The sequence below is a fragment of the Gymnoscopelus microlampas genome (genome assembly GCF_963454915.1).
Source record: "Gymnoscopelus microlampas genome assembly, chromosome: 12".
Lineage (NCBI taxonomy): Eukaryota > Metazoa > Chordata > Actinopteri > Myctophiformes > Myctophidae > Gymnoscopelus > Gymnoscopelus microlampas.
Window position 1 is genome coordinate 10,834,984 of NC_139949.1, and position 21,557 is coordinate 10,856,540.

The following is a 21,557-nucleotide window of genomic DNA, read 5'->3' on the forward strand; positions in this document are numbered from 1 at the left end:
ATGGGCATGCTGATATGTCCATAGATCTCTGTATCTGTTACTGTCAGTCCTAGTCCTTTTCATGCCCATATATGGAGATCTCCGAATCTGTCAGTCCATGTCCCTTTTGTGCCCATATATGGAGCTGACAGATTTGTTTGTGCCATGACGACACATTGTGACAACACACTCCATATTGGGTGTAGCTGCATTGGGAACTCCTTCTATGGTTACTCCTTCTATAAGTCATGGTGACATCATGACATGAGCGTGGTCAGAGGTCCGCTCCATATTAGGCTGTCAATATGACATCATGCCTGATGACTCATATATCTGGTAGATATATGGCTGCTCACGCATTGCTCTGACGACATACTGACACCATGCTGAACATTGTAAGAAACATCCACAAGACTCTGACTTCACAGAGCTTCCAACTGGATGCACTTAGAGCCCTTTCCAGGAAGGGCTATGCGTTTGAGGCCCCCAAAGGCAGGGTCATTGGTATTGACCTGGGAACCACCAACTCCTGTGTGGCCGTCATGGAGGGGAAACAGGCCAAGGTGTTGGAGAATGCAGAAGGAGCTAGGACCACCCCCTCCGTCGTCGCCTTCACATCAGCCGGGGAGTGTCTGGTGGGCGTGGCCGCTAAGCGGCAGTCTGTAACAAACCCCAACAACACCCTGTACGCGACCAAGAGGCTTATAGGGCAGCGCTTTGATGACCCAGACGTCCAGAAAGACTTGAAGAACGTTCCCTACAAGATTGTGCGTGCATCCAACGGCGATGCCTGGGTGGAGGCTCAAGGGAAACTCTACTCCCCAAGCCAGGTCGGAGGCTTCATCCTGAAGAAGATGAAGGAGACAGCAGAGAGCTACTTGGGTCATGGTGTGAAGGATGCAGTGGTCACTGTGCCAGCCTACTTCAATGACTCTCAGAGACAGGCGACTAAAGATGCCGGTGAGATCGCTGGTCTCAATGTCCTCCGTGTCATCAATGAGCCAACAGCTGCAGCTCTGTCCTACGGACTGGACAAGACTCAGAAAAAGATTATTGCAATCTATGACCTGGGAGGAGGCACGTTTGATATATCAATTCTGGAAATGCAGGCGGGTGTGTTTCAGGTGAAATCGACCAATGGAGACACCTTCCTGGGAGGAGAGGACTTTGACCAGCACCTGTTACAACACATTGTCAAGGAATTCAAGAGAGAGTGTGGTGTGGATCTGACCAAAGACAGCATGGCCCTACAGAGAGTCCGGGAGGCTGCCGAGAAGGCAAAGTGTGAGCTGTCCTCTTCGCTGCAGACCGATATCAACCTGCCCTACCTGACCATGGACGCTTCTGGCCCCAAACATCTCAGCATGAAGCTGACCCGCTCCCAGTTTGAGAGGATCGTGGACGACTTGATCCGCCGCACCGTGGCTCCGTGCCAGAAAGCCATGCAGGACGCCAAGGTGTCCAAGGAAGACATCCAAGAGGTGCTGCTGGTCGGAGGCATGAGCCGTATGCCCAAGGTCCAGCAGACGGTTCAGGACCTGTTTGGCCGCACTCCCATTAAGTCGATTAACCCAGACGAGGCCGTCGCTTCGGGAGCAGCCATCCAGGGCGGCATCCTGGCTGGAAATGTCACAGACGTGCTGCTACTTGATGTGACGCCGCTGTCGCTGGGAATCGAGACCCTGGGTGGAGTCTTCACCAGACTTATCAGAAGGAACACCTGCATTCCCACCAAGAACAGCCAAGTGTTCTCCACGGCAGCGGACGGACAGAGTCAGGTGGAAATCAAGGTGTGCCAGGGAGAGAGAGACATGGTGGTCGACAACAAGCTGCTGGGTCAGTTCACCCTGGTGGGGATACCCCCCGCCCCCCGCGGCGTGCCTCAGATTATGGTCAGCTTGGACATAGATGCCAATGGTATAGTCCACGTCTCGGCCAAGGACAAGGGTACTGGCTGCGAACAGCAGATCATCATCCAGTCTTCCGGAGGTCTCAGTAAAGACGACATCGAGAACATGATCAGAAACGCTGAGCGGTACTCCGAGGAGGACAGGAGGAAGAAGGACCACATAGAGGCCGTCAACATGGCCGAAGGCATCACCCACGATACAGAGTCCAAAATGGAGGAGTTCAAGGATAAGATTCCAGCAGACGAGTGCGCCAAGCTGAAGGAGGCGATCTCCAACGCTAGGGATCTCCTGACCAACAAGGACGTGGAAGATATTAAGAATATTAAGCAGGCTGCCACCGACCTCCAGCAGGCATCACTTAAAGTGTTTGAGCTGGCATACAAGAAGATGGCGTCAGAGCGGGAAAACAGTGATTCATCTTTCTAAGGAAAGAAAAATGAGGGCCGACAGTAGAACCGACCTCTGACCTTTGCACTTGGTTGTCATGGGGACAACAGTGGGACTGGTAGGCTTGGTGTTGGGGTGATTGACAAACTGTTCTTAGTCATTCTCATAATATTATCTCTACCAAGCAGAAGTCAAAGTGGGAGGTTATGTTTTCGTCGCTGTGTGTTTGTTTGTCTGTCTGTCTGTCTGGGGCTAATATCGCAAACCGGACAATCAGTGCCAAAATGTATTGTACACACTGCCATCAAACATGACCTGGACGTCAAAAAATAGTTTCAGAATGTATGACCCAGATGTGTTGTGCGGTTGTAGATCGGCTATTTTCAGGCTATTTTCATCACACAACACCATCATGCAACGGAGTATAAATTCAGCATTAGATTCCTGATACATAGACAATATTCAACTATCTAATAAAATATCTAAAAATAATTAATACAACCGCTTTCATGAGCAAGTTACGAATGCTTAAAACGATCACAAACAAAACTGCTAAAAAGGGGGGTCGAGACATTGTGGTGGTAATGGGCCCCCTTAAGAGAGATGGCTATTTTATGACCATTTAAAATACTTTATATTATATAAATTCAATATGTGCATTTTGGCAATGCTTTAGCCCAGGGCTACTCAACTTAAGATGGCTCAGGGGCCACTCAGCAAAATACCAAAAGTCCAAGGGGCCGCAAGCTAAAAATGACGGTCCTATTTTGGATTTTTCGATTTTGGAACACACACTACACATTGTTATTGTTATAAGAAAATGTACATTTTGACATCATATTCTTTTCACTGGACCTGTTTATTTTGTGTGTATGTCCAGTGGCATCAGTTCAGCAAAAGCCAAGGTATGGCAAGGTTAGGGTTGCCAACTCCCAGAGATTGAAATAAGGGACACCTATCCTGGGCGCGCGGCAAACCCCCCCAAAAACCCGAAATGCATAGAAAACTATGCATTATACCTGTAACAATTGATGTTTGTTTTTGAAAAAAAAAATAGCAACCCATATATTTGAACGGAAATGTATATTTTTTTTATCCTGTGCTTAAAATTATTATTTTTTTAAACCACAAGGGGCCGCATGCGGCCCGCGGCCCGCGGGTTGAGTAGCGCTGCTTTAGCCAATACCCGTATAAGAGTACTAAATTGAAACATTAGATATATTTGTTATAGCACACAAAATAACATTGTGTAAAAGGGTCCTGTTGCCTCTTGTGGTCAAAAAGCCCACCTTGGAAATATTGCGTTGTTGACTCAAATTAAGTTTAATTTCACATTCAGGTGTACAAATCATTTCATTTGTATATTCATTATAAATTATTATCACATACTGTTAAAGGTAGGGTAAGTGATTTACTTTGGTTAAAATAGGTGTTAAATAGCTCAATATACTGAACTCATTGCTATAGAGTGTTTGTTCAGTAAAAGGAGTCCCATGTCTCTCCAGCTCTTTATTAAACAGAAAATGCATTTTCAGTGCTCTCTCCCGATTGGCTTAGATGTTGCCACCTACCTGAAAATGTACTATATTCTGTCTACTAAAGAGCTGGAGAGACTCCTGTGACCGAACAAACGCTCTGTAGCAATGATTACTATCAGAATATAGTACTTTAACCTGTTAGTGTGTCCTACCAATATTTATATACAGTATGTACTCAGTTTTGACTATAACTAACTATTTAAAACAAAATAGAACTAAAGGGGTGAAGTGCCCATAGAAGTCATTCGCCCCAACGGGACAGTGCGGAAAGTTGAGTCGGAGGAGTAGGAGGGCCATGTGCCACGTCCTCCCAGTGGGGGCTCCGCACTGGCAGCTGTGGCAAGCAGTGGGAGGGAATTAATTGTCATAATGACTAAATTGTGTTTTGGATTATATTGGATTGTGGATTATTTATTGTAAACCCTTCCTAGTGCCATATAATAGCAAAAATAAGCGGAGAAGTCTAATTTAATTAAACTGTGTTTACAACTTTTTCAGGATTACAAAAAAATTATCAATTTACCTCAATATCGTTTTGTTGGAATAACTACACAGGCGGCCCTATACCTACGTCGCACCGCCAATCTGACTGATATGCCCATACTATATGGAGATCTCTGTATTTGTCAATCCTCTATCTAGTAATAGACCACAAACAGTTAAAGTAGGTACAGTACATCATGCTCATCCATCAGGGTTGTGTCCTCAGCCCCTTCCTCTACACAAATGACTGTATTAGCCCTTTACCCACCAACATCACATACTTTAAATACTCTGATGACTGCCATTCACGGACTGCTTCATGACAATAACTCCATTACGGACTTCCAGAACACCATTTCTCATTTTACACAGTGGTGCACTGACAACTATCTAGAGTTGAACAAAAGAACTGGTCATTGAAACAACCCACACTGGACTTAAAGGAGAATTTTGGACTAAAGTTTTATTACCTTTTCTATGATGTTATGAAATCTTAGGATGAATGGTACAGTAGAAATTTTTCATAACTCCACCCCAGAGCCGCCACAGCTTAAAAAGGTGCGCGGATTGTTCATAGTGACAGAACACTGTCCAAAAAAACACTATGAACATCAGATCTCACCAAAAAAAAAAAAAAAAAGCTATTAAAATATGTGATCTAACCTAAGACCAATCCGCTTCAACTGTAAGTGAGATTCCCCATTCAAGTGAATGAGGCAGCTTAGAGGGCTTTTAAAGCTCTGGCGGACCAGGGGTGGAGTTATGAAATTTTTCTACTGTACCATTCATCCTAAGATATCATAACATCATAGAAAAGGTAATAAAACTTTAGTCCAAAATTCTCCTTTAACTCCTCATTCATGGTAAAACAGTGGAACAGGTTGACAGTTTCACATATCTTGGACTCACTTTGGACAATAGACTTAGGTTTGATCAACACATTATATCCATCCATGAATGTTTTCAGCAAAGCCTTCATGTTATCCCTAATCTTCTCTTATTACTGTACAAAAGCATTATTCAACCTGTTCTGTTTTATTGTTCTGCATGTTTCTTCACTATACTGTCCATGCATGCCCAACAGAAACACACTTTTCAGTATTACCCGTATTGCTTCCAAGATCATCGGACTTCCCACACCCACACTGTCTGATATGAACATTAAGGCCATCACACGCTTAGCACTTTCAATAACAAATGACACTGATCATCCCTGCATTGCTACTTTGACCTCATGCCATCTGGGCGAAGATACAGAACCTTGAAGTGGGAAAAGGTTGGTTTTAGCAAGAGCTTTGTCCCCTCAACCATTGCAGCATTAAACAAACTGCCCCGTCAATAGGATGGTTTTCTGTGTACAGTGGGCCTCATGTATTGTCTTGGTGATATGTCGTTTTGTGCTATATGGTTATGTGTTGTTTTGTTGCTGTTTTTGAACAGACTTGTGAAGACAAATATCCCTTCGGGGACAATAAACATTTATCATTATTATATGGAGATCTCTGTATCTGTCAGTCCTTGTCCCTTTTATGCCCATAAATGGAGATCTCTATTTGTCAGTCCTTGTCTCTTTTATGCCCATATATGGGTATACCCCCTTTTGTGCCCATATATGGAGCTGACTGATTTGTTTGCTGATGCCATGACGACACATTGAGGTTAGACAACACACTCCATATTTGGACGTAACTCCTTATATGGTTATGGCTGAGTCATGGTGACATGAGCGTGACGTCATAGGTTCGCCGTGACATGAGCGTGGTGTCAGAGGTCCGTCCGCCCGCCGGCCAGCCAGTCCTCCCTTAAGCCAATTTGAATATAGGAAGGGGGCCTTTTACCCCACTATATGACAGTAGTCACAGTGAGTATTATACGTTTTTTTTAAACAAAACAAATGAAAAAATCCCCCTTTTATTGCCAGACCCAGGGGGTCGGGCCTACATGAGGCTTTGTACCTGTTTTCTCCATACATGGGCATGCCCCCTTTGCCCTTAGGCCCCAGCCATAAAAGTCTGTCCCCCTTCCGTCCATACATGGGCATGTTTTGTACCTGTTTTCTCCATACATGGGCATGCCCCCTTTGCCCTTAGGTTCCAGCCATAAAAGTCTGTCCCCCTTTCGTCCATACATGGGCATACACAGGCTGACACGTCATGTGAAGGCTTATAAAAGTCTGTCCCCCTTTCGTCCATACATGGGCATAGACACAGGCTGACACGTCATGTGAAGTCCGGCTTAGCCGTGACGTAGTGATTTTATAAAGTACTTATTCTGGGTCTGGCAGAACCAGGTCTACTGGTCTTGTTTAAATACAGTCCTTTAACAGGGGTTTATCAGTTTACTCACACTACACCACTAGATGGCAATGTAGGCCTACTCTCAGCAGAGGACTCTATAGGAGACTTTTTTAATGCTACTTGTCCATGAAAATCTACACATTGTTATAGTGATGATTGTGAGCTTTTCAAGGATCACAGTCAGGCACGTTGTCTGCACTAAGGGCTAATGTACGCTTTGTTGTACGACCCCGTTGCTCAGCAGAAATACAGTATATGTTCAGCTGAAAAACAGGTGATGATAAATGATGTGCAAGTCTCAGACCCCTTGAACTTGTTGATATTCCATGATCAGGAGTTTATTCTCTATAGGCTTGCACTTGTAAGGGTCATGTCCTAACTGAGATTCGAAGTTCGAACCCTCACCAAACGTATAGAGTTGATAAGACGCTCAGCTGAATGGGCGTAAAGTTTAAATGTCAGGGAAATGTACAAGCAAGCTGCATTATGTTATAGCACGCACCCACATGCACATCATGCATGCACGCATGCTGCAGCATCCTCACCTCCCCGTCTCCCCGTTCGTTGCTTGTGTGTCTTTCTAAAAAAGGCTACCTTAATTAAAATTGCATCCAGCGTGCAGACTTCTTAAATCAAGCGGAACCCTCCAGAGGGGCCCCTTATTTGATTAAATAAGATGACACGGAGAAGTGGGGAGTTCTGGTTAGATCTATGTGTGTGGGAGAGACAGAAAGAGACGGCCCTAATTGGGCTCCCCAGAGGACCCGGAATGAATGGAGGAGTGGGGGGGTGGGGGGGGGAGTGGGTGTTGGAGAGAGCGAGATTGGAACAGAGGGAAGGGGGGGAGTAAGAGAGGAAATGGAGAGATGTTTTTTTTTTTGTTTTTTTTCTCCGAAGGGTGCAGTGGTGTGTTGGTGGGTTTAGCAAAACAAATTGCCAGTGGGACGCTGTGCGCTGGAGTGAACGGTCCCTGTAGGGCCCCTTACTGACGAGAGGAGAGAACCAGAGGGGTCTGTGGGGACCCCATCTCCTCCTCCTGCTCCTGCTCCTCACTACCAACAGCAACACACTCCATCTCTCTCTCTCTCTCTCTCTGTGGTGCAACAGCACACAACTACCACATGCCACACTGATCCGTCAGCCTACAGTATATGAGAAACAGAAAATTCATGGCGCTTTTTTAAACTTTACTATAGGCCTCTTAAGACACTCGGTTAGGCCTGATTAAAGCCTGACTTATACTTCGATGTATGATGTGTTGCGTGCCAAAATGACACTGTCGATACGATGGAGAATACAGATTAAACATTATCCGGACAGACCTTTGAAGGGCCTCGTATCTTTTATGCTAGATCTCTTGTATTGTGCTACTACATATATAGGCTCTCTATGGGAGCAACCATGAAGTCCTTGTACAGCCCGACTGACACGACAGACCTAGTCACCTATACCTATATTTGGAAATGTAACAAACAAAGATTCTCTGGGCTGACATGGACACTCAACGATACCATGGTTTATTCTATTTCGTAACCCTTTAAACTGAAAAAAATCACCTACAACAAGGATGCTATAGGTTGAAAGGGGTTAATCAGTTGTAATAATATCCACTGAGCTGCTCTGTGTACTGGTGGCATGCAATTTCTGATAATGCAATAACTACGTTAGGGCTGCTGTCCGTGTCCTCATGTGGAGGCAGCAGCCATATAGCTGAAACATGACATGTTGCAGGTCAACTTGTTTAAGTGAATTGGAAATTAAATGGAATTGAATTGAATTGAATTGAATTGAATTGAATTGAATTGAATTGAATGAGAAACAGTTTAATTTCACAATTATTTCACCGGCTAAAATAGGTTTGACTCTCTCTAGACTGTTATCTCCCCACCTCTAATCTAACAACACAAATCTTATCTTGTGTGGGGTCCCTGGCACAACATATTTTTCAAACAGGGGCCCGCTGCCATATATGTATCAATTTGGGGGTCCTTGGCATGACAATGTATAGAGAACCACTGTTCTAGGGTGGCCCAGCGCGCTGCACTGCAGGCTCAGCCATCTCTTTTCCAAGCTGCATGTTCTTGGAGCTGACCTCAACCTCCCATACTGTAGGACCTCAGTAATGGCTTCTTCAGATGTTTCACCTGATGGCGTTTTCATTCTCTTTCCTTCGTCAAATGATTTACTGGACCGTGCCTGCCTGGCTGTCTGAGGGAAGGATTATAAACCCCATCGGTTTACAGGCATCCCATTTCCCTTTTGTGAGCTGCGCTCGTGGGGGATGTTAAAACGCAGTTACATGCATTAAGTGAGTGTGGAAAAGGAGGCAGGCCTATTGCTTTTCCTGTGTTACCGTGTTGGCTGAATGGGATTTCAATATGGCTGTCAGATGGTTCTTGTTACCCCCGTGTGACATTGATTCCCAACAATCTCGCCTGCTTATAACAGGAAACACACATTTCTAACAGAGATCACAGGAAATGAAAAAAATGTACACCGTTTCAGATGGCTGCTGGTTCACCGCAAATTTGACATTTACCAAATTATCGCTGAAACTCAGCGGCATATATAGGCTTGGCTGCAGTGTAGGCCTGTCTGACGCTCTTACACTGAAACAGTTGTATTACAGTGTAGCCTATAGGGTAATGTATTTAACCTTACATTCAAATAGCCTAATACAATTATACTTGAAAGCTGTGAACACCATAGTTTCTTTACACCCTCTACACCAGACAGTTATCAAAACAAATTATTTTATAATTGGTCATTAGCACATAAAACACATGTTAAAGGGATTGTAGGCAAGTTCAGAGATAAAAAATAAATAAATAAATATAATCGACACAATATGGATCTGGTCAAAGAATTGAGGACAGATAATAGGCCTATCCTATGCTTGTTCTAATGGGTTTGCATGTATTATCACTAAATCAATATAAATATGAATGATCCTCAAATAAGTGTTGCATACATTTATAATATATGGTGCTCTCTCTGTCTCTCTCCCTGTATGTGTGTGTGTCTCTCTCTCTCTCTCTCTCTCTCTCTAAATAAATAAATAAACACACACACACACACACACACACACACACACACACACACACACACACACACACACACACACACACACACACACACACACACACACACACACACACACACACACACACACACACACACACACACACACACACACACACACACACACACTGCTCATTCAATGCTGTCTGCAAAGTTGCATACAGGTCATTCTGGAGTCATACCAAGAGAGGCGCTGTTCCCCAAGCTCAAGTTCAAGTTCAACACAACTGCCCAAGTAGGCCAGTGCTGTTCTAGACTATAGAGCAACAAGCCATTGTGTGTTTACACATAACAGAGAGTGAAGTCTATTTAATTTAATATGCAGGCTACTATCCAATGAGTAGATACAGTATTCCTACTATTCCTATACACACGTATAGGTTGGGTGAATTTGAAGCATTTGATAGACAGAAATATACTGTAGCCAGGGGTAGAAAAATAACTCACATTTTTTACTTAAGTAAAATTAGCAATATTGCAATGTAGAAATACTCTGTTACAAGTAAAAGTCCGGAATTCTTCAAATGGCCGAAATGTATGTAGGGCTGAAGAGGTTAATGTATGTATTGTAATAATAATCAAAATCTACAAAGTAACTAGTTACTAAAGTTTCCAAATAATTGTTGTGCAAATACAATATTTGCCTTTGAGATGTAGTGGAGTAGAAATTTGGAGTTACTTCACTAAAGTAAAACGAAAACCCTCAAAATTGTACTTAAAGTACTTGAGTAAATGTAGCCTTAGCCTACTTTACACCACTGGATAGATAGAAATATACTGTAGCAGTATCTCCATACAGTAATAAGATCTGTTAGGCTACAAACTATTACATTGATAACCCTCAATATTAGATCAAAACTCTGAAGTAAAAAAAACGAAAACGAGTGTAAAAGGCAAAACAAACAAAAAAACATTTGAGTTTGTCAAACACAGAGTAGAGTATATATGTATGTATGGCTACTTGGCAAGTGCACTTCAACCAGTCCAAACATTCAAATAAGAAAGCAATCGCAATAGGCCTATGTTATGCAAATAAACATAGTTAGGGCCTACTTTCTCACTATATGAGTTAAGGTGGCAATTAATGTAGTCAACTCGAGAGCAAAAGCAATCCTTTTTTGCGATAAACCGAAAATGAAATACGATCTGACTATTAGATTAACCACTTAAACCCCAGCATCGGTATTGTGGGGAAAGCTTTCGCTGAAAATAGCAGATCGACAAGCTCACACAGCTTTGCAAGATATTGAGCCCTGAGGGACTCTGGTCAAAAAAAAACAAAAAAAAAAACAAAGGGGGGAAAAGACAAATCAATTTCAAAGCACTTAAGTCTTCGGCATTAAAAAAAACACCACATCCAGTTACTGATAAAGTTTCTCCTAAAAGTGGGAACTCCATCCCGTGTTTTTGGCCGCTATGGCGCACCGCCAGCCCCCCTCTCCTCTCCTCTCCTCCTCCTCCTCCTCCTCTCTATATTCAATATGACAGGTTTCCCGTTCGATAGATCCATTCCACACAACACAGCCCTGTGTTCAATAAGCCGCGGCGTAGACTTCAAATGGCTCCAGCTCCGTGTTTTACGTGGCGCTCCCCCTCCTTCGTTCTACTCTAACATCCAGCCCCTCTCTCTCTCTATCTCTCTCTCTCTCTCTCTCTCTCTCTCTCTCTCTCTCTCCCTCTCTCTCTCTCTCTCTCTCTCTCTCTTTCTCTCTCCCTCTCTCCCTCTCTCTCTCTACTCTCTCTCTCTCTCTCTCTCTCTCTATCAGCTCTCTCTCACTCCGCGGCTCAATATGTCTCAAGATGGCGGCCAATGCGGGATCGATGGTTCAATATTGGAAGCGCTTTGATTTACAGCAGCTCCAGGTCAGCTCCCTTTTCCTTCCTTCCAGTGTGTGCGGTGTGCCGGTGGAGCCTCGGCTCGGGGGGCTCTGGAAGCCCCTCTTTGCTTGTGCCGGGGCTGTTATAGTTGTATTCTATAGACAGTCCCCGCGTTGTGTGTGTGTGTGTGTGTGTGTGTGTGTGTGTGTGTGTGTGTGTGTGTGTGTGTGTGTGTGTGGGGAAGCCGCTCTTCTACCCCTCTCCATTGATTGAAAAAAAAAAAAAAAAGCGCCGCTGACTCTCTCCCTCCGGTTGATCGGAAATTGATCCCCTCTCTCTTTGTTCAATTTCCCATCGATCGGGACATGATGGAGGGGAGGAGGGAGGGAGGGGGGTGGAGGGGGGGACGCGGTCTCCATGGAGATATGCAGGGGGGGGGGGGGGGGGGGGGGGGTCAGAGCACTGGGTTTTTTAAAAAGGTCTCTTGGACTGAGAAAGAATGAGAAAGTTGCAAGTGTCTTTTAGCAGAATGTGAAGTGAGAATGTGGACTGTCTGTATTTCGCAGACAGTGCGTGTGTTTACACAGTGCTGTTCCAATGAGAAAAGTGCCTGATGCGCTCCTTTTACTCTGTGCTGCGCTCCCTGCGAGGTGGCGCTGTTGTGCGGTGCTGCTGCACGGCACTACTTCTGTTCTGCTGCTGCTATACCAAGTCTGGACTTTTATTATTGGCTGACTTATTTATAATAGACGATCCTTAAAATATAGTATAAAGAATTGATGTCGGGAAATGTCGAACCACTTAAACCCCATTTGGGTAACCGGAGTCCCTCAGGGCTCAATACTAGTATCTTTTCTGTTTTCTGTTATTGTGGGGAAGGCTTTCGCTGAAAATAGCAGATCGACAATCCTTAAAATATAGATTTATTTTTTTTTATGTAGGGAAATGTTTGCGCCAGAATTTGTCTGGTGAAAGGTGCTGTTCTTCCAGACTGTTTTGTAGCCTATAGGTCACATAATGAGGGATTCGTTGTTTTCTTTCCCAGCAGGTTGGACGCTCAATGTGTGTTTTAAGTTATTATTTGGGGAACTGCAGCTATAAATTGGTTGTATTTAATCTGATCCTTATTCCTGCTAGAATTGAGGAGATATTACTGTTGGGGATCAGATCGTTTTTTTTAGATAACCTATTAAATTAGCTTACTGCCCCCGTTGACCCCATTGGCCTGGCTTTTATTTTTTTCATACCGAAAATAATAATAGCTTATTATATAACCCATAACAGCTTATTATAGCTGTTATATAGCTTATTGTGTTCTCACTCAGGCAAGTTCCGTAGCAGTAAGTTACCGTACTTAACCTTAAGGTTGCTGTTCAAAACAAATGAAAATGAAATGAAACGTTTAGATAGGCCTACTGTAGATACAAAGTTACAGTTCAACTATTGATATTGAAATAGTCAGTGTTTGTATCACTGCAACTGCTACTATGCGCCCCTCTCTCTCTCTCTCTCTCTCTCTCTCTCTCTCTCTCTCTCTCTCTCTCTCTCTCTCTCTCTCTCTCTCTCTCTCTCTCATAAGTTCATAAAAGTGCTTGTGTATTGTGAATAGTGAGTTGATGATGGATGTGAAGCTTTGGCATGTGGATTGTGATTGTGTAGGCCTGTTGTCAGCCGCTGACTTGAGAAAGAGGCTGAGCCATCATGCCAGCATGTTCTTCTGTGGTCCCAAGTCTTTCAGTATGACCGGATGTCTCATTTGCATTAAAACAAATAATAATATAATGCAATTCTTTCCAATCTGACATGGTAGAGAATGTTAATACAATGTAACTTATACAATTGGGGTGGTTGTATTCTCCCTGCTCGTCTATTGAGACATTTAGGTCGTGTCAAAGGTCATGTCTCACCATAGACACAGGATCTGACACGAATTTTGACCTGATGGTCAAGATTCAATTTATCATTAATTTATCCCCTGAGCAAGCAGGCAGGCGCTATTAGCTCGATGGTGAAACATGTCAGCAGCACTTGTGCAGGGAACCGGGTTCAAATCCGGGGTAGAAGAGGAAAGTTACATAGTGCAGCTTTAATATAATGATAGTGATTCTCAAACTTGTTTAGATTTCAAGGACCCCCAGTTTGATATAGACTCCCATTTGATAGGCAACTTTTTTTTTTTTTATACAAATCTCTGGGACTCCAGTTTACACAATTTACTCAGCATGAATTTAAGTGTTACAGACCCGTAACGGTCCATTTGGACCCCTGGTGGTCCCCAAGCCTGACGTTGAGAAACAGTGATATAACCACTTAAAGGGATAGTTCACCCAAAACATGATCAGTGGAGTGGACCGGACCGGTAGGCAGCGGTTCTGGTCTAGGAGACACAAAGAGTCTCCTTTTTTTGGCTCCTACCGAAACCCGAACGTGCCGGTCATCAAATTATTGGCTTATAGGAATGCGACAAAAACAAAAAAACATCAATTAATTCAAGTCTCCATGGGGTGACTAATCGATAGGAATAAATTCATTTTGGGGGGTGAACTATCCCTTTAAACCCCATATGGTTGACGGGAATCCCTCAGGGCTCTCTGCTAGTGTTTTTGGTTTTCTGCTATTGTGGGGATAAGCTTTCGCTGAAAATAACCGATCGACAAGCTCACAACGCGTCGCGCTGCAACGCGTTGTGAGCTTGTAGATCTGCTATTTTCAGCGAAAGCTTTCCCCACAATACGGAATGGATGCTGGGGTTTGAAGTGCATAATGTACTGAGGAACAGGGACTACAGTAGATGAAACTCTGGACAGAGGTTTTATTGTTGCTCCGGAGTCAATTCTATGGCTTGTTCTCCACTCAAGCCATTAAAACGGACAACTTTGCGGTGGGCGTTCTGCTTAAATCTTTAGGTCTAAATGCATTTAAACAGCTCAATCTGGAAGTAAATCATCACCACAGATGCAACAACACAGTAATGTTTTTTTTTTAATGGCATCCCTCCTCCTCTACGGTCACTTTCTGCTTTAAGTATTTAGTTAGCCTTAAGTATTTTATAAATTAGCATTGAAATTATAATTAACATTTCTAAAACGACTCCTTAAAGCAGCACCATGTCACTCTTTTTAATGAATAAAATGTAGTTTTGTCCAATCTGAGCATGTCAGGAAACCGGGTTCAAATCCGGGGTAGAAGAGGAAAGTTGCGTAGTGCAGCTTTAACCAGAGCTGTACTGTATGTACACTCAAACAATTTAATCAATTGTGTTTCAGCATTCCCTCACTGAGCAGGAAACAACCTAAAGAATAATGGTGGCTATATCCCTTTTCCTGGTTAAAGGCCCAATCCCTTAGCCTGGTAAACCCTCCCTCCGGAAATCTCATTTCCATTTGATTTCAGGAGTGAGTCTGGCATGATCGCCCATTCTGCAATATTGGCTGTGGGCTGGAGTTGGGCGGGAGTAATACCGTTGACTGACAACCCCTTCAGCCAATGATCGTTGTTCCCCTCCAGCCAATCAGCAGACCTCCAGACTAATGTGACGCAACGGGACTTTTGAGACGGCCATGCCCAAAATAGGTTGCCTTATTGGGATACATGCGTGGCACTGCCCACCCCTCCCGGTTCTCTACATTTTTATTTTTAAATAGGCTCTGTCATGATTAATTTACCACATATATGAAGTTAAACAACTAAATTCTATCCAAACGATATCTTAAAAGTAAATTCCGTGCCTCAAAAAAGAAGTTTGAGACCGTTTTAAAATTGAAAGTAAAAAGTGTAACTGGCCACAGAAACAATGGCGGTTCGTTCCATTTTTGTCGGCTGCACTCGGTCCCATTCGGGCTCACTCGTACTCGCCACCTGATTGGCCAACTGTCGCTGTCAATCACAGAACGTTGAGCGACGACGCTGATAGGCTCGGTTAGCTGGTAATTCCGCTAGAAACTCCCACAATGGGCAAATCATGCCAGACTCACTCCTGGAATCAAATGGAAATGAGATTTCCGGAGGGAGGGTTTACCAGGCTACCAATCCGTGAGCTAGACACTAACACATGCTGACCAAAAAAAACTGGAATAAAGACATATCCAGGGGTTGTAGGTTTGCAATGTTTGTAAACATTGGAGTAAAATAGACCTATATTTTGATGTAAGATTGTTAAGAAAGTTCCTGTGCTAATGCAACCCATATTTATGGTAAAAAAATAAAAAAGCACAAATTTCTATGCTTTTAAGCAATGAATTTATTTTGGACCAATATTTGTTTATTTTTATTTAGATACTGTAGGACAGTTGTTCTCAACCTTTATTGAGGTCTGGACCACTAGCATATTGTGAACAATCCTCAATGCCAAAGTAAGAAGGCATTCTATTTTATGTATTATAATTTTTATTAAGATGAAGGATCTTGCTGGATTTACACTTAGTTGCTCCAGTGTCGGACACCGAAAATAGCCGATCTACAAGCCCACGACTTGAGCTTGTGGAACTGTTATTTGTGTTAACTAAGCACTAAGTATGTCAAGCCCTTAACAATCATTATTTAATTTCGAGCCTTTCTTTCCCCCACACTATTAGTAGAAAAGAAAAAAAGATTTGATGTAAATAGTGTTTAAATATATTTATTGACACATTGAAGACAACACATTACAATATATTCTGTTTTTAAACATTTAAAAAACATTTTCCCATCATGGACCACCTGTAATTACACCCGTGACATACAGTATTACTAACTCGGTAATGCTCTGGCCAGAATGGAACCAGTAACATTGCAGTTATCTGGTCATATTCTATCCCTCAACAACATAGTTTCATTGTTTAGTTTTTTTTTTCAAACAGCATATTTCAATTCTAGTACACCACCAAAAAGCAGCCGTCGCATTACTCCCAGATGACCTGCTTTTCATCAGGAGTGGCTTATTCCATCTGTCTACTGTGTTGGTTCACCTACTTATTATTCCTACTGAGGAATTCAAATATCAACAACATAAATATATTCCAGTAAAAGACACCATACCATAGATTACATCCTGCTCAGTGTTATGCCAATCTTACCTTTATTATTACATTATAAATAGTATGCATCACAGGTAAATGATAAATGATGTGCCTGGAAAGCTATAGCCAGCATAACAATACTTAGCTTAAACAAAATCTCATGGTATCCTTCGGCACACCAATTGAGAGGAATCCAAGTTAAGCACCAACGTCTCTTAGTAACCGAACAGGTGCCATTTATCATCTGGTTATCTAACATTAAAAGATCACTCACTGCACATTTAATAACAGTTCAGACCCCCCCCCTCCCACTCACAAACGGAGTGGTTGTTGAGTTTAAACAGCCATACAGTACACACAACTCCCTGCATAAAGTATGCATTGAAAGCAGGGGCCAGTGTTCTGAGCCTTGCCATAACCACTGGAGCCTGACGGGTGTATGGATTCGGCCATTATTTAACTTTTTGGACGTCATCGTCGGTATCGGGCAATTATGCAGTCGATGTGTCCTGATTTTGAACCACTGTGGACCTGGTGCCCCCTACTGTGTATCAATCATTGTAGGAGGAAAACAAGTAATGAAATAAAAAGCATTGCGACGCATTGTGAGCTTATAGATCGGCTACTTTTGAAACATTTTAAATAAGGCTTCTTGTGGTTAAAGCTGCGCTATGAAACTTTCCTCTCCTACTCTGGATTTGAACCCGGTTTCCTGCGCAAGTGCTGACATTTTTTTTTACCATTGAGCTAATAGAGCCTGCCTGCTTGCTCAGGGGATAAATTGACCTTCAGGTCAAAATTCATCTCAGATCATGTGTCTAGGTGAGACATGACCTTTGACATGATCTAAATGTCTCAATAGAAGATATTGCATTAACATTAATCTACCAAACAGATTGGACTAAATGACATTTTATTCATTCAAAAAAAATTACTTAGTGCCCCTTTAAATGAAATAAAATGCCTTTTTATTTATTTGTGTATTTTGACCCAATATTCCTCAAAACATGGGTAAACGGTGGTCTAGGACTCTCCACATTTGGGACTAGCATTGGACTCAGAAATCCGGCGTGGGTCGGGCTCTACTACACCATGGCACAACAAGCTCTCTCAGGTGATATTAGCCGAGGCAGCTGCACCAATACAGAACATGAGGAGGAGGAGGAGGAGGAGGGTGATGATGAAGCTGCGGTCGGTCGGGTCTGTGTGACGTAGCCATGTCCAAGTTGGCCTCTTTCTGGAGGTGGACTGTGAGAGAGGTTACTGTGTGTGAGGATAGGGTGTTTTTGTTAGACTCCTCCGCCAGGTGCCTGAGGCGTGGCTGCCTGGTTCACATCTGCATACACACCTCCGACATGCGTGTGTGTGTGTGTGTGTTTGTGTACTTGTATTTCTATACTTATGAGAGCCAAATGTCCCCACAAAAAGCTAAAAAAAATGGCATTGATAAAATTGCTGTGTAAATATTTTTGTCCTCACAGGTATAATGCACCCGTGTGACGCGCGCGTGCGTGCGTGCGTGTGTGTGTGTGACTGGCAGGATTTGATCACGGGCCAGCTCCGGTCCGTGTGTGACTGTGGAAGCAGTAAGCCATTAGGTCAGTTTTTCTGACAGGTTAAAGCCAGGCCTTTCAGCCACCTGGAGAAAGACATTCATCATTTCCACCAATCATAACAGATCACATAACCACATGGGCATGCTGTAAGCTACGGCCAGCCTCGGCTTATTTTCATTATCGATTAACCACTTAAAACCCTACTTTATAGTTTATGCTAAGTCGTACAGTGAATTCTTTTAGAACTCAGTTCGCAATGTGAGGCGTTGTGAGCTTGTAGATTGCTTAGGCAATATTTGATAATTTTTTATAGTATAGTTTGTTGGTTACTTTTGTAGTAATTGTCTTATTATTATTTTATTTTATTCTTTCATTTTAGAGGTATCAAAAGGGTCTTAAAAGTCGCTATGATGTCACTTTAGAAATGTGCAGATACCCTGTATGACACTCATACTGTTGGTTTTGTTTACTGTCGAGTGCGAAAACAGTGTTGCACATTTCCCAGTGTTGTGAACTACTGGTGTCGTAGACCACACAGAGATGGGATAGCCCCCAGTGTAGACAACACACACAGCCATTCACACACAGTCTGCCCTATAACTCAACCACCCCCCCCCCCCCCCCACCCCATCCCAAAGCCTGTCTCTGAAACATAATCACACGCCCAAACTACTCTGAAATCTGACATCTGTCCATATTTTCTGAAACGTTATCCCTATGTGGAAAAGCCCTGCGGGCAAGCAGGAGCTAATGTGTCACTACCTACCTCACATAACTTATGTAACGTCTGGAAATAACGTATTACCTCGCCATTGTAAGCGGGGGCAGGGCATTGTGTGATACTGAAATATACATGGGACGGGCTTGAAAAACAACTGCAAAAGACGGGAGTTGACAGGCAGGATACTGTGGGCCAGGCAAAGACACAAAAATAAGCTCTTTTTGAGTTTAGGTGAAGCGTAGATTTGTGTGCCTTGGTAGGGATTTAAATGGGTTTAACCAGTTAAAGGGGGTGCGAGTTATACATTTTATAAGCACTAAAACGTCTCTCTCTATCCTGATATTAATCATAGCGTGTTTTTCAGTAACAGGGGTCTCCTCGTCTCTCCAGCTCTTTAGAAAATACATTTTCAGGACAGGATACCAATGATATCCAATCAGGAGAGAGAACTCGTACAGGATACAGGATAAACAAGTGAAATCGGACATGTTGAAACAAAAAAAAGGATCAGAGAAATTTGGAATTGAAACATTCAAGTTGAATCTGATAAATGGTCTTTTTTTTGGGGTTCTTTCTCCTGATTGGATAAAATTGGTATTGGTATCCCAACCTGAAAATGTATTTTCTGTTTACTAAAGAGCTGGAGAGACAGGGAAGACCCCTGTTCCAGAGCAAAAACGCTACAGCAGTGATCGTAGTAGAGATTTTTTTTTACTTTTTAAAACCTTAAAAAAGAAATCACCAACACCACCTATTCGTTTTTGTACATAGTTGTACGCCGGTGTCATGTGGCAAACAGCGGATCTACAAGCTTGGATAGATCTGCTATTTTCATGACGTGCCCACACAACAGGGACGCCAGGTTGAAAGTGGTCAATACGTTACTAAGTACCGACGTCCCTGTGTGGATCTGTCATCTCACCCTCTCATCTGTCCTGGGCGAGTTACACAGTTTAGAAACTTGTGTTGCCAAACATCCTGAAAAGGGTGAAATCAGACTATTGTCTGATGTGGTGACTTCAAATATTTCATCAACTCTTCCTCGACTGCCTTGCCTGCCCACAGGATCTTGCATCTCTGGGGGTCAGACCATTGAAGTCGTGAAATGAAAGGCTTCCTTGTTAGGGGTATTTTGAAGGGGGGGGGGGCATTTGCTAAATTTTGCCTTTTTACCGCGACAGGATAATGTAGAGCGAGCGAGACGGGATATAGAGTAGTGCGGGCAGAGACGGGGGGGAAAGACACGCAACACCGCCCGGAATCGAACCAATCAGGGACGCTGTGATTATGCGATGGGAAAACGTTTTCCGATGCACCCCCACGCATTCTGCTAAATGTTTACGAAATTAAGCTCTGTGTTAATGTGTGCTTTACAGCATGCTACATGTTACAGCCTATATTTGAATGCTGACAAGCTTGGGCAGGCGGGATTGGCGGAATCTTTTACGTACGGAGATTTATATGTTTTGTATTGTTTACCTATTTTGTTTTACCTACAGTACTAGTCAGCTGTATGGCTTTGTAACTCTGTCTGTCTGTCTGCCTGGCTGCCTGCCTGTCTGTCTATCTAACATTAAAAGATCACTCTATCTATATATCTATCTATCTCGTATATCTATCTATCTATCTCGTATATCTATCTATCTATCTCGTATATCTATCTATCTATCTTGTATATCTATCTATCTATCTATCTATCTATCTATCTATCTATCTATCTATCTATCTATCTATCTATCTATCTATCTATCTATCTATCTATCTATCTATCTATCTTGTATATCTATCTATCTATCTCGTATATCTATATAAAGCTGTTTTCGTGAAGTCAAGTTGAATTCAGCTGCTCGTATTGTGTCTGTCTGGCGGTGGACGCTTGGCGGGCCTCCAGGCCCGACATGTGTAGATTCCATTTGTCATGTTTTCCTTCAGACAAGGTCTTTGACTGTCGCACCGCCAGAAGAGTAATCATGATCAGGTGTTAACGTTGGAGCGCACAATGAATGCAAGAGGAGAAGAATGTGACTGCAGATGCTTGTGACTGAGAGTTTTGTTAGTCTCCGACAACTTGTGTCAGCTGTGCTGTGTGTGTAGGCGCTATCGGGCTTACTTTGGTCACAGGGTTGTAGAATTCGGGGAATATCAAATGTGGATATTTTCCATGGGAGTTAATTTATAGGGAATTAACCCATTTAGACCGGGAAAGCGTCTGTGTGTGTCACTTTTTGATTTCTTTGGCTATTTTTAGAAAAAACATTTTTGCAAATCTTTGAAATATATATATATATATATATATATATATATATATATATATTTTTTTTTTTTTGCGAACTTTTGTAACTCAAATCTTTGCTTCTGGGGATTCCACAAATCTCTTCTAAATCCTAACAGTTTTTTGCAAAAACGTGTGTTGCTATAATCAGTGGTTCTCAAACCTTTTTCATGTCAAGGACCCCCAAAATGAGTATTAGTATTTGGCCGTGGACCCCCAACTCAAACGTTGTTCCAGGGACCCCCCAGAAGCAAAGATTTGAGTAAAAAATGTTCGCTTTAAAAAAATATATATATATTCAAACTTCAAAGATTTGCACGAATTTTCACAAATAGCGCAGCACTTGGTGCCGCACTATGAGCTTGTAGATCTGCTATTTTTGAATAGCCCAAATAAATCTAAAAATGACACACTAGATGCTTTCCCGGTCTTAATGGGTTAACTGGTAACAGGAGAAATATCAAGCATGCTTTGGTCATTATCACTTTTGACGATGCTTGTGTAGTCTTGTGGTAGAA

The 21,557-nt window shown here is 42.8% G+C and overlaps 2 protein-coding genes across 6 annotated transcripts in view; both read left to right on the forward strand.

Annotated features, from left to right (window-relative positions):
- Window positions 1–362: 362 nt before the first annotated feature.
- Window positions 363–2,315, forward strand: LOC311057191 (stress-70 protein, mitochondrial-like; the record flags this gene model as incomplete). The annotated part of the gene is made up of 1 exon (XM_084074142.1): window positions 363–2,315. One exon carries the CDS (start codon window positions 363–365, stop codon window positions 2,313–2,315), a length of 1,953 nt encoding a protein of 650 aa, XP_083930268.1.
- A 9,123-nt stretch (window positions 2,316–11,438) lies between these two features.
- cux1a (cut-like homeobox 1a) overlaps window positions 11,439–21,557 on the forward strand; it is a 263,240-nt gene continuing 253,121 nt past the window's right edge. For all 5 annotated transcript variants that reach the window (XM_084075026.1, XM_084075025.1, XM_084075027.1 and 2 more), the window contains exon 1: window positions 11,439–11,538. In XM_084075026.1, coding sequence (XP_083931152.1) covers window positions 11,476–11,538 — 63 coding nt within the window. In that variant the 5' untranslated portion in view covers window positions 11,439–11,475. The remainder of the gene's footprint in view (window positions 11,539–21,557) is intronic.